The sequence below is a fragment of the Hyalella azteca genome, unplaced genomic scaffold (genome assembly GCF_000764305.2).
Source record: "Hyalella azteca isolate HAZT.00-mixed unplaced genomic scaffold, Hazt_2.0.2 contig12913, whole genome shotgun sequence".
Lineage (NCBI taxonomy): Eukaryota > Metazoa > Arthropoda > Malacostraca > Amphipoda > Hyalellidae > Hyalella > Hyalella azteca.
This window is the reverse complement of record NW_025942854.1, coordinates 120,239-134,479: the sequence shown is the minus strand read 5'-3', so window position 1 is coordinate 134,479 and position 14,241 is coordinate 120,239. Positions and strand designations below refer to the sequence as shown.

Genomic DNA, 14,241 nt, shown 5'->3' with positions numbered 1-14,241 from the left:
TCATCACAGAAACGTGAACTCGAATGCTCTAATAAACTGACCATGTTCGGTAGCATGTCTTACAGCTCCAGGTAATGATATTCGGTCGGAGGTATGGATAATCTGTACACTATGTTCCAGCAAGGAACTTGTACACAACTAATTATGGTTAAAACTACGGGCGAGGCGGCAAACAATATTGCTATCCTAGCACTTTTGGCTGTATATATCAAGTCTAATGTATTCCAATCTGAAAAGTGATTCATAAACTACAAAGCATATGAGCTTCACTCAAATGGCTGATCGAATACAAATGGTCACCTGAAAAATTGTAATTTACAAACGGGAGATAAGTTCGGGTGCCTGATTTCACTCTGCTCTCATGCAGTATAGAGTTATAAAACACGACATGCATTGAGGGGAAAACCGAGTGTTTTGCATGCTCCATTTGAGCCTGAATTAGCGCAGCTTCATTGTACATATTTTTTAAAGAAGATTTTCTACGTAGAGGTTGAGCGATATAACTAAAGAATGGAATTATTGAGTATCAATAATTTCCACTCAAGTTATTTCTCATGACTCGGCGGTATTGGAGTTGCTAGCGGCGTTGTTTGGAGTATCAATAAAGTTGCAGTGAAGTTATCGGGGGGCGGTCCGGGGGGAGGGGGGAGGCGTGGGCATGGCACTCCACGTATTGATCTGAGCGCAGCGGCGAGCTGGAGGCCTCAGCGGCCCTCAGTCTTGGCCTCACCGTGACGCTCAGTGTTGCTCACGGCCTCTTCAGGCGATCGCGTAAAAACCTGCCCATGAAACAGCCGCGTATACTTTTGTTTTTAGAAGTGTTTTGATAATAATGCTAAGCTTATTGAAAGCCTAGCATTAGCAATGGTAAGGGAGGCAGTAAGTGTTGTGGTTGCTCCATGTTCGCAGTTGCGGTCGCGAGTTTGTCTTTAAGAGCTCGCGTCGCTTGGATGAATGGACGCTTCGAACCGCTGTCGTGCCCCACAGCCTCTACCTGACATATGAAATACTTAACAATAAAGCCGACTTTTTGTAGCTCATCTCTGATAATTTTTATCTAGTTAGATCAAAACATTTTTAGCATTTATCTGGTGCCTGTGAGACTACAATTTGTATAAAAATAAATTGATAAACAATCCCGATGTTGATGTTGCTAGGCTTTACGAACAACCAGCTTAGCGGCCGGAGTCACACTCGGGCTCTGGTGAGAGTCGTGGGCTGTGTTGTGAGTCGTGGGCTGTGTTGTGAGTCGTGGGCTGTGTTGTGAGTCGTGGGCTGTGTTGTGAGTCGTGGGCTGTGTTGCGAGTCGTGGGCTGTGTTGCGAGTCGTGGGCTGTATTCAGCCACTGCCCGCGATGGAAATTATAGACAAAGTAAGCCAATGAGAGCAACGTTCAACTTTTTCGAGTCTCTTCTGATAAATTCAGAATTTTCAAGCCGAGTGCAGCCAAGAATAAATGAAATCTGGTGAACTATTGGTGTTATTTTATTGAATGGCAGAATGGGTTTGGTATTTGATTTGAACTCATGGCTTCCATCAATACCACACGTTCTATATAAATCAGCGTCTATTAATTGTCGATATTCCCCCATTAATTTTTCAAAATTTTCCATCCGCAAAAAGCAGAACGGTTATCTCTACTGACACTTTTCTCTGATGCAAACACATAGATATTCATTATCCAGACGCTTGAGAAGATGTAGAATGGAAATTAATCAGATTAATAAATAATTATTGGCGTCAATAACTAACCTTCGGTCGTATTGACGGTGGTTCATTCAACTCGAAAATTTATTCCTTGAATAGGAAGATCTCGTCCAATAAAATAATAAATTTAGGCCATGACATTCGAAACGTCTAGAAATGAATCACTTAATGTTTTCAATGGCTTTTCCAAAACATCAATAAAGCTACACCTCCATTGCACCAAATCAATATTTATTCACATCCATAGCAACAATTAACTAATGCAAAACTTCCATTGCATCAAATCAGAAATGCTAGACCTCCATAGCACTAAATTGCTAGTGATTTACTGCCAAATAAATCATTCCTCCCTCCTCTGGAGCGATTTAATTAATCCTTAAATTAAATGAAACTGCTTGTTCATTATCATTCTCATAATAATACACAGATTATCCAGTTTGCGCCGAACTACTACGCTCACTATTTTTCAGATGAAGCTCCTCACAGACCTCAAACAAAATTCACAGTATAAGTTAACGAACCTAAAGTCGTAGTAGCATGTTTCTCAGTCCCACATTCATTGTAATACATTCCTTATCTCCTCTCCTTCTTAGAATTTTATTAATCATCCTCCCTTTCACAAAACTAATTTACTTAACCGTACTTTCACACAACTTCATTACGCACGTTAGTTGAACTTCCCAGAAATGCACGATTCTTCAAACGGGTTCCGCGAATGACTGCATGAAGTTCAACCTAAGACGCACGGTGCCCCTTCGTTCGGGCAGTTGGCACGGTCAGTGACAATATTTCCATCATCTCTCCATACATCATTTTTAGTTACCCTAATAAATGAGCAAAATTTATCAAGCCGAAAGTTTCGATTTTCAGCTTTCAGCTCAATTTACATGCACGTAACTTGAGACAGAAAATTTTGGTGCAGCAGCTATACATGCCCAGCCGGTGCAGCAGCTAGGCCCGCGGAACGACCTTGTCCGCATCGATCAGCTGTTGGAGTTGAAGAACCTCCGTCAAGGATAAACGTTGCCGCAGTCAAGGTTACACAGTGTTTGCAATCACATTGTAATGACACCACAGCAAAGGCCAAATGCTACCCCAGTCAGCAATATATACATTGTTAAAGTTATAGGGGGGCTAAAAGCTGCCGCAGTCAAGGATAAATGTTCCCGCAGTCAGAGATGAACGTTACCGCAGTCAAGGATAAATGTTACCGCAGTCAGAGATGAACGTTACCGCAGTCAAGGATAAATGTTACCGCAGTCAGAGATGAACGTTATCGCAGTCAAGGATAAATGTTACCGTAGTCAGAGATGAACGTTACCGCAATCAAGCACAAACGTCACCGCGGTCAGAGCTGAACGTTATTGCTGTCAAGGACAAACGTTGAGGCACTCAAGGCTAATAGCTGCCGCCGTCAGGGCTAGTCGTATTCCCAGCGCAATGGCCTCTTGCTGATGTAGCCAAGGCCGAAGATTAACTGTGTCGTGACAGCAGCATTTTTTTGCAAGGTCAAGTCTCGATGTTCGTTCTTCCGGCTGAAACCATTGCCAGACAGAGACGGCTATTGATTATCTATACCGTGTTTACCTCAATAATAAAAGTAAACTGACAATCTTTTACCCAAATTTTCGCTGCCAATCAAACAGTGGTGCTGAAAACATTAGATTATCTTCATGAATATGATGACTTTACATCAAGTTATTAACTTCCAATAACATATGACTATTTCATCTATACCTATGTATATTTTTCAGAATAAAAACCGACAGAAAATCCACCTCTTGCACTTGATCTTAGTTTAAAATGTTCACCCAGCCTTAGCTGGACATCCTGTAAACCCAGACCTCGACGGCAAGCCCGAGGCTCAGAGCATGAAGACTCCGATCTCTCTCATCGGTACGTACAAACTCACGCGCAAAATTGTTACCAGCCATTAAAAATAACTTTTTTCCCTAATTCTGCATTCAGGGTACATATATTCAAATTGTAATAATTTTCTCATAGCGATTACCGTACGCTCTGAAACCACTTCGCTTGTTGCTCTTGTCTTTAACGGCAGTTGTGTTTAAATATTTTCTTTGTTACCACATTACCTTGATTGCTACTATTGAATAAATCCAATAGATTAACACAATTCAAGGTGAAAAGTAATCTTCCAATGACAAACTTTAAGTTTAAGTTTATAATTGTCGTAGAATGCCTTTTGTATTCATGCGATACTTGAAACTTCGTTCTAAACACCGTAGACTAGTAATCGATTCAATCGGCTCATGGCTGGTAATCTTGATTCGTAAGACCATATATAGCCAAGAATGGAGTGTCCCTTAGAGACATATTTGTGATATAGTTTAATCATTCCATGCGATGAAAGCAATGCGACTTATTTATTTTCCAGTGGTGACAGGAGTGGCAGGAGTGATTGCGAGCTCTATAGTCACAAAAGATGGCGCGGTGAAGCACATGTTTGGCTCAGAACTTCCAGACAGAGGATCAGCACCTTTACTGAGCAGCGCCAACTCCACCAGCCCACACACCCGTGAGCAATACTCTTACGTCACTCACAACCAAGATGAATCTGGCGTGAAAGGCAACGTCAGAGCGAGGAGAAGATCTTCACAGTTCCCTGCAATGGACACGGTTTCCAGCAGACTCCCGAAGCAGAAGGATTACTCTCATCTAGAGCCTCCTTTGGCTCTTCCATCACGAATGGACTTGCCTCAGTACGGAAACGAGGGAGTCGGACTCGATTCCAGTTCTGTTCCTCCCGTATTGAAGCGTAAAGCTTCCGCAATGCAGCGTAAACTTTCTTTCAAGAACCGTAAACCTTCCGAAGTTGATGACAACCAAGAGAAATCGTCGGCGTCATCTTATTCATCGTCGCAGTTGACCGACAACGACTGGTACGGCTCTATTGAAGATGCGTACGACGACGCTAACGATGATCCCCCCAGCCCCTGGCTAGACGACGATGATGAATATGACGAAGAACCTAGGAACTTTCCGAAACAAGCAAAGTCTAAAACGGAGCAAATCAATCCGCGAAAGTTTGAGAAAATGATTGATCACTCCTTGAATCCGCCGAGTCGTCAGAAGGAGTACTTAAAGCGCTTGCTGAGCAGCGTAGACCCTCCAACAATGTCCACCGTAGAAGACCCTGAACCCATCTTCCTGCCAGCTGGAAAAAATAAAAACAGCGTCATTTACTCGTCACTCATCGACATGATCAACATCGCTGAGAATCTGCGCGTCAAGAGACCTTCGGCGTCTTATGATGAGTCTGAGGAAGACAGTAGGTCTGATGTGGATCTTTCCGACCACGACCTCCTCAACGAGCCCGAAGAACCCACCGACCGAGGAGCGAAGCGGAACAGTGAGCATCCTCAGGTGAGAGCAGCTCAAAACACTGATATGTATTCAATCAATTAATACCTAATATAAAACAAATTAAACAGCAATCACTTCATAATCTAGCATAAAACTCTCTTAATTACGTTGCCAAAAAGTAATTTGAGCAGAAAAACGGTCGCATTTGTTCTTTGGTTTGAAAAAGTTATTGAATCGATCGTTGCTGCCGTTCAGGTGGCGCTGGTGCAAGATCGCGGCTTGAGTGACGAGCCGACAGCAGACGACGATGGCGACGACTGGGCCTTGCCCAGGATGGGGCCCTGGGACCCCGCTGACACCCCTGTCGCGACTGCCGTGCTGGGCTCCATTATGCTCTTCCTTATACTTGCCGTGGTCAGTAGTACCTCATTTCCACCAGGGTAATTAGTTCCAAACTCACCACGATAAGTAGTTTTTCAAACTCGTAACGGTAATAATTTTCTAAATTCACCATTGGAAGCATTTTTTCAAACACACCTGCATGGATGAGACCGCACTATACGTATATCCCTCAAGTATAATTGTTTTTATTTACCGGGGGTGATTACTTCTGCAAGATTACCATGGTTAATTACTAATTTCACATAAACATCAGCGAGACTCTACACTTTATAATTCATCGGCTTGAAGACTCTAATAAAAAATGCACATTAGAGCAGAAAAATATTGAGTATCTTTGGGCCTGCGAGCAGGTGGTGCTTGCCCTGCGCGTGCACTGCAGGAACAGAAGTAAGCAGGCGCAGGAGTGGATCAGACATCCCACCATGACCCCCACGCCCCAAGCCCCGGGTGCGGTGCAGCCTTTGATTCATCATCCCCAGCAGGAGCCCATCCGTATAAAGGTGAGTAAGCACCAGCAAGTGTCGATTTTATCCGCTGGGATTCTTCACTTGAAGATCCGTCAAATCTTTACTGATGAAGCCTGAAGTCACTAAGAGCCCTAAATCTGTGCGCATTATTATCCTGAGTCGAAACTTCATCATTTGATTCATCAGCAGCGAAAACCAAAAGGTGTGAAGAACTCATTACACTCTAAAATTGAATATTATACAGGGTGATGATGGACCCAATTTAATAAATTTGTATTGATTTAAGTATGAAGTCAAAATCAGTAATGTATACACCAATTCAAATTTTTTTACTGTTTAATATGTTCCCCATATGCTACACGGCAAACATCTAAACGGTTGCCAAACTTGTCCCACATGCGGGAAAGCATATCATCTCTCCTAAAGGAAAAAGAACAAAGAATAAATAACCTGAACTAACATATAAACGAACAAAAGACAAAGTATGAACAAACCTTCTCATGAATAAATTAATCTAACTTTACAGAATATAACAGAATGAAGAACATCTCGGAATAAGCACAAAATGCAAAACACATGAACAAACAAATAAATAACCAAGTTAAAACACACCTTGACACTGTGGGTTCAAATGCGGGACTGACTAGGACGGACTATAACCTACAAATCTAACTTCCGCATTTCTAAACTGATAACTAAAATTACAGAAATACAAAATTATAAAATACTAAATTCTAACTCCCTTACAACGGTTCTTCAGATCAACCAGAGTTGCGGGTAGAGGCGGGACGTAAACAGAGTTGCTGGTAGAGGCGGGACGTAAACAGAGTTGCTGGTAGAGGCGGGACGTAAACAGAGTTGCTGGTAGAGACGGGACGTAAAAAGAGTTGCTGGTAGAGGCTGGTAGAGGCGGGACGTAAACAGAGTTGCTGGTAGAGGCGGAACGTAAATAGAGTTGCTGGTAGAGGCGGGACGTAAACAGCTTCCTCGACGTAACCCCATAAGAAATAGTCACATGGGGTGAGATCAGGTGATCTCGGTGGCCAGAAGTGTAGAGCCAGAAAAACTTTGAATCTTTCTCTTCCCATCGATGCATAAATTATCCATTTTGAAGTTATACTCGAATAAATACAAATTTATTAAATTGGGTCAATCATTAACAAAAACCATGTAGTTTTAATTAAAGAAGATTTCACGACTAATAATTTTAATTGAGAACATTGGCGCAACCAAAGGTTCTTAATGATGAATTTTGTTGGCAGGCGAAAGGTCTTCTTGAGCGACGAGGCAGCAACACAAGCCTAACTCTAGAGCTGGGGCCTGACAGCCTGGACAGTCTGGTGCCCTCCAGGGAATGGTTAGTACAAGGCTAACAATGTTCTCCACACTCACAGAAATAAGAGCGATTTGTCCAAATAGCGATGAACCTTTTGCCTTTTTGAGGGTCATCGTGACCCAGTTTGTTTAGGTAGGAACGGCGCATCAGTGCTAAGTCCGCTTTCAGGACGTTTTATGTGTAGGAAACTGTCACTATTGGGCAACATGGCCCATCAATTTTTCTTAATAGCCTAGTTATATATACGTTTGAATCGCATTTGAAATTTTTACTATCAACCATTTTTTCATCCCGAGGTAAACGGCATTATTTTGGAATAAGGAACTATTGGGAAGGATTGAAAAGACAGCGAATTGTAAAGACAGAAAATTCAAAAATGTTTTATCTTTTGAAATGAAGACTGCAACAGTTTTTTTCACATTTCTCATCACCTCAACTTTAGTTTTTTATTCCATTCTTCCTTAGTTTACTTTCTCATCCTCTTTAGTTTTTCGCATTTTTCATCAACCATTACTCTACTTCTTTTGTGTATTTATCAGTACGTTACCTTCTAATCGCATTCACTTTACTTAATAACCTCAACCCTTTTTAGTTTCTCATTATGACAAAATTAGTTTCTTACCTCAACCCTGGTTAAGTTTCTTGTCGCATACACATTACTTTCTTATCTCAACCCCCTTATTAGATTACCGTCGCATGCACGTTAGTTTTTTATCACATCCTTGAATTACTACGATCGACTGACGGAATTCTAGGAATGTGTCATTAAAGCTTTGAACGTTGAGAAGAAGTGATCATGCTTGCCGCAGCACCCCCGAGGACTTCCTCCTGACGGCGGGCAACAGGCTCAGCAGGAGGGCGCTCAGGGAGTCCTTCAGGGACCCGCGTCTCCTACACGCCGAGTTCTGGGATATACCTACCAACCACCCCGACAGGTGGGGCTTTAACCTACCCATCTCCCCGCAAGGTGGTGCTCTAACTCACCAAACACCCTGCCAGGTGGGACTGTAACACACCAACCACCCCGACAGGTGGGGCTTTAACCTACCCATCTCCCCGCAAGGTGGTGCTCTAACTCACCAAACACCCTGACAGGTGGGACTGTAACACACCAACCACCCCGACAGGTGGGGCTCTAACCTACCCATCTCCCCGTAAGGTGGGGCTCTAACTCATCAAACACCCCGACAGGTGGGGCTGTAACACACCAACCACCTCGACAGGTGGGGTTCTAATTCCCAACCACTCTGACCCCGACAGGTAGGGCCCTAACCCACCAACCGCTCCGACAGGCGGGGGCTCTGCCACCAATTACCCGTCAGCTCCCACTCAAACTTTAAGGTTTAAACGGATTAAATCAAAGTTCCATTCACGTTGAACAATATTTCACATAAATCTCAGAGTTGTAAACTGTGATTCTAAAAAAAACTTTGAGTAATTTATACTGGTTGATGCATCATTGTTTTAAAATTGAATTATTTTTAATTCAATTTTTCCATTAGATGCGCCGTACCGGGTTCAGCTGCCAAGAACCGTTACAGAACCGTACTGCCCAATGAAGACACAAGAGTGGTTCTCAGGACAGCAACGGGTGAACAACATCCCGCTGACCATTACATCAACGCAAACTACATTAGGGTGAGAGTAAACGAACTTCACATAAATCCCGAGCAAATAATATTTACATCAATTTAAATAACTAACTCGTAAGAAAATCGCCTAATAACTCGTTGCCGATGAAGATGGAGTGTGAAGAGCTGCTTTTGTGCGTGCAGGGGTACGACGGATTAGAGAAAGCCTACATCGCGACTCAAGGCCCACTGGTACACACAGCCGGTGATTTGTGGGAGATGGTGATGCAGGAGAGGGCGAGGGCTGTGGTTATGATAACCAGGCTCAAAGAGAAGGGCAGGGTGAAGTGTGAACCTTACATTCCAGCGTACAGCGCGCAGCACGGCAGCATCACGGTCACTGTTAAACAAGTACTCGAGAAGAACGGGTATTCCATCAGACAAATCCTTCTCAAGGTTACTACATAAATATTAATGTACCTATAAATCAAATCAATGTTCAAGAATCATTTCGTAGTCCATCAGTTATCCAAATTGCTGATTGAAAATGCCGAGTAAAAAATTACGGAATTTAGATAATTTTTCATTTGATTTAGGCATAGTGAAATGATTTACACATTTTCGTGCAAATCATTTCACTATTGATGCGGTATAGAAGATGTACCAGTTGGTGAACGAAATTTTTAACACAAATGGAGTTCTAGTCAATATTTCCAAGCAATTACTTTCAAGGAGTTGAGCTTCTTCAGCTCATTTAATGATAGCATCAGCAAATGAACGATCCTAACGCAACGTATTTATTGCTACGTAATGCCACTTTTTAACGCAATGAATCTAGAGACACAAATATTAGACGACGAGATATTGTTGATTAAAGTCGAAAGGAGTCACTTATTACCAGATGTTAATCCCATAAAATTAACCTGAACAGAAAGGTGACGTGAGCCACACGACACTGCACTTCTGGTTCACTAGCTGGCCTGACCACAAGACTCCGTCGTCTGCTAGACATCTGCTCAACATGGCGACCGAAGTCCACACCACCAGAAAAGTAAGGATTGTGCTCACTGCTCACTTATCACGGTTCATTAGAACGATTTCTGCAACTCATCATAGTTGAGGTTTTCACCAATTAGATAGATTTCTAAATAACCATGATCAAGACCTATACTAGCAGATTTAACTCATCGATACGTTACGTATCTATACGAACATGGAAGATTATATTTTTTGTGAGTCTTCTTTCAGAAATAGCGTAATACGATCAAATAAGTGTCCACTCATGATACAAATGCTAAATCTTTCGCCCATTCGTATTAAAAAGTAAAGTTTTTAATCTGCTATTTGAATAACGAATTAACAGAGTAATTAAATAATTACTATACCACTAAACTAAATATTTATTGATGCAGGAGTCAGAAGGGCCTGTGGTGGTTCACTGTAGCGCGGGGATCGGACGCACAGGATGCTTCATCGCCATCAGCATCGGCGTCCAGCAGCTCCTCGAGGAGGGGGCTGTGGACATCTTGGCGACCGTCTGCCAGATGCGCCTGGACAGGTGAGCTGCGAGACGCATTGTTAAAACTCGAATTGTGACTTATATTAGGGAGATACCTTCGTTGCATTCACAATTCTTACCTTACACAACATTTGGGCATTATTTCAAATGATGAACATGTTGTACTCGAGGGATGTTTTGCAGAGGTGGCATGGTGCAGACTGCCGAGCAGTACGAGTTCATCCATCGAGCACTGGCTCTTTACGAAGCGAGTCTTCCAAATACAACTTCTGACTGACGGCGGGCTTCATCTTCTTCTTCATCGTCAAAGCTGCAACTTCGACAGATCGGTCCAATAGAGCCACCTGCTCAGTTCTGCTCAAATGGCGCCACTTTACCTCCCGCTCAGTTCCGTTTGCCCGGGAAGTCTGATTGCATCACGAACGGAGCCGCTGCAACGAAAATAACCATAGCAGCCAATACTTCAACCACTGACGCAGTTCTGTCATCAACCGAGTCCAATGAAACCCCCAAAGAACGAAATATTAAAGCTTCGTGTTGCCCAGAATCAGAATTAAAAGTCACCGCCGCTACGTGTGGAGCCCTTGATAATACGGCGAACAATAAAGTCGATGTCGTAAGTTACGATGAAGAATTTGCGGACGGTAAACCAAGAGAAATGTGTGCTTTAGGGAACTCCAACAATAAAAATCTAACGTCAAACAGCGAGCACCTGGGTAAGTCTTTTAATTTGTACAATGTGAGCAGCAGCCGACGAAGCTCACTCAAGTCAGACCCTAGCGTACCGGGAGGCGGCCCTTTGGACTGGTTGAGAAACACTTTCAAGTCGCCGTCCTCGTGTCCCAACACCGGAGCCAGGACCTCGCCTACCAATAGTTGCAGTTCTTCAGCTAACGTCAACGGTAACTTAGAAATAAACCAAACCGAGAGATTGTCGCCCCCGGAGAGCAAGAGACAAAGAACATTACTCGAGAAGACCTGCGCCATATGGGAGGGTTTCGAGCCTTTAAAAACTTCGCGCACGCTCACTGTATCAGAATGACGCCAGCAGTCGAGATTCTGAGCGTTGAACGTCACGCAACAAATCCAAATATCTTATTCACATAGAGTAGCTAGTGTACTATGAAATTAGACAAAGAACATTTCAGCTCGTACAATGCAAGTACCTACCGAAAAATTACGCCGGATTAATTTTCAGATAATTTAATCTAAATAACTTTGCGAGTTTAGTTAAAGAAAACGAACAAATAGTTTGTTTCACATAAAATATAATACTTGGTATCTATAAGAGCTTTTTGTGGACGACACCGCTTGGAATTTTTGTAATTAAATCCATCCAACTTCTTGAGAAATATTTATAGCAATACGTTACAGCGCTACTGACAATAAAATTCGAATATATATACCAAATACACAAAAAGACAAAAAGCTTTTCAAAGAGGTGGGATAAGCATACCTCATTACATTCGTTGAAAACAATAAACGTACAAATTGGCCTCAATAAATATGTACGTTAAACGTTAAATTGACCTGCATAAATGGCTCACGTCCGCATTGTGGTTCCGTCGGAGCGTCTGACCATAAGACCGGATCGGCTGCAGGATGCTCAAGAGAATAAAGGCCGCATTCAATGAAAATTTATTAATTACTTTAAGCAAAATGTCTGAGCCGGTAGTGTAAACTATTGCGTGTCAGTTATAAGGAGTGTTTTAATCTATAAGGAATGGTTCAGTGCGTGTGCAGCATAAGTAAAGCCATTGTGTTTTCATTCGTACGTAGATTAAAAATAGAGGCTAGAGCGTTATAAAAATTGTTGTGCGTTAACCTAATTGTTACATGATCACAAAAACCCCATTAATCGAAGAAATAACTAACGCAGAAGTACTTCCAATGCATCATGATCTGCATTAACAGTTTAGAATAGATAAACCGCTATTCATTCCCGCAGCTGCATATAGAGTTCAGTAGATTGTATAAATCAGAAAAAAAATTAGTGGAATATTTGCTTTCCATGTCGCCATTATAAGATTCGCAGGTCTATATTTTATTCTAATGATCTATAAGAAATTATTGATGTTTCAAGAATGGTTCGACTAAATATTAAGTCGGTCAATCTGTTGATATTACGTTTAGAGTTACCGTTGAAAAGTTTGTGTGTAGATTGATGAAGGTATGAACTCGTTAAGTTTATAGTTAACTTAAATAAGATATGTTTCCTTATGTCTAGTATACACGGATGATCTATATTATATAACTATGTACATTAGAGAACTGTGGTGGTTACACACAAGAAACTAACTTAAGCTGAAGTGTCTATTTGTTATTTATGTGTGGTAGTCTAAGGCATTGTTTTGAAGGTAAGAAAAATCCGGAGAGAAAATTTACGGCACACCTAATGACGACTGCCGTGGCACATCAGACAAAACAGTTTTGCACCACGCATCGCCTTTTCAATCAAATATGACAGCGAAATGATTTACTTGTCACGTCATAATTTTGTATACTTTAGAATTGAATAAAAAAAATCAGTGAGTTTACGCCAAGTTCGAAGCGATTACAACACGTAAACTTGTATTTACAGGTTTGAAGCCTGATGTTTCCACAAGATCTGCTTAATCTTGTATCAAGTCGACGCAACCAATGAACAAATTTTCTAAGTTATGCCCGTTTTCATCAGTCTCGATGATCGAAGTTTTCGGCTACTGTGAATATAATTTGCAGAGATCAAAGTTTAATTGCGAATGATTGACCGATAGATTCGTTGATTTACGACATGCAATCGTTGTCGAATATTTTGTTCTGACTTTTAAAGCCTGTCTTAGCCGCGGCGTGAAATGAATCAACTGGAACCCTTTTAGGACGTCTATTAATACGATAAATTCGAATTAAGAGTCTTCAGCTCTGAAGCAAATTCATTCAAATATAATAACTTTGCCCTGAAATACAAACCTTTCTCTCGTCCTCGCTACCTACATTATCTTTCCCTCTCAATGTCCATATTTTACAAGAACATCTCGCTGCGAAAACAGCGCCGAGATTTCTAGCTTCATAGTGAAATTGTGCGGCGTGTTGGAATTCGTAACATCATTGATTTCAAAGAAATTTACGGCATCAAACTAGCCCCATGAATAGTTCAATTTCGAAGTTATGAGCATCAAAGATTGTATAAACTATCATATTTTAGCTCAATCCTACCCTAGGAAAGGACCTCGATAAGAAAAACTCAATTCAATATCGGATTTAAAAAGAAAAAGAAGTGCAAGAGAATCGAGTATCTAAGCACAGAATTGTGAATTTCTTCTATAGATTTGTGTTAAGCCTCGTCAACATTTGACACTAGAAGACAAGTTTCTATAGAAGGCAAGTTTCGTGATCCACTTCGTGGCAGAGATCAACATAAGCGACATCCTATCATCGAATGTCTGTTCTTTCGCTGAGATGGCATCGCCTCCCGCGTGCTGACAATAAATAGACAGAATTAAATTCATGATCGGTCATTGTTCGTTTCCATTACCTAATTTTCTGCCCAAGAGCATGATGATGATAATCATCATACCTTTGATAATGATGACATATAAGTTAGGAGACTTATTTCACTTAAAATAAACTAACCGGATCGAGTAAAAAATGAAAGATTTCAAGATTGGATGGAATATTAACAATAGGCACAATTTCGCGACTTTATGCTCGAACATTTTAGTTTCCATGAATTTCCTTATAAGTCAAGGTTCAGAAACAATAGAGCATCACAAAATTAAGGTCCTAGTTGGTAGACTGAGTTTTTTTCAACGTGGCATTGCAAGCTGAGATCTAGGCCATAGATCTGCCACATCATAAAATGAATTCTTTGATGAATAATAATAAACACGACTTCTTAATTCACTGGGTAGAGTTCGGCGCAGCTGGAGTACATTA

At 41.5% G+C, this 14,241-nt stretch overlaps 1 protein-coding gene across 1 annotated transcript; it reads left to right on the top strand.

Annotated features, from left to right (window-relative positions):
- Nucleotides 1-3,459: 3,459 nt before the first annotated feature.
- Nucleotides 3,460-13,823, top strand: LOC108681401 (tyrosine-protein phosphatase non-receptor type 5). Its single transcript, XM_018170420.1, has 11 exons — nt 3,460-3,603; nt 4,103-5,091; nt 5,287-5,445; nt 5,784-5,933; nt 7,163-7,257; nt 8,046-8,171; nt 8,739-8,874; nt 9,012-9,263; nt 9,739-9,858; nt 10,220-10,365; nt 10,510-13,823. The coding sequence occupies exons 1-11, from the start codon at nt 3,579-3,581 to the stop codon at nt 10,601-10,603; spliced, it is 2,292 nt and encodes a 763-aa protein (XP_018025909.1). The 5' UTR covers nt 3,460-3,578; the 3' UTR covers nt 10,604-13,823.
- Nucleotides 13,824-14,241: the final 418 nt, after the last annotated feature.

Bases quoted from the DNA above. Each gene is read 5' to 3' on its own strand.
- LOC108681401 (XM_018170420.1), top strand. From the start codon at position 3,579: ATGAAGACTCCGATCTCTCTCATCG. The intron at 7,258-8,045 runs GTTAGTACAAGG...TGCTTGCCGCAG, and splicing joins CTGGTGCCCTCCAGGGAATG to CACCCCCGAGGACTTCCTCC. The intron at 9,264-9,738 runs GTTACTACATAA...TAACCTGAACAG, and splicing joins TCAGACAAATCCTTCTCAAG to AAAGGTGACGTGAGCCACAC.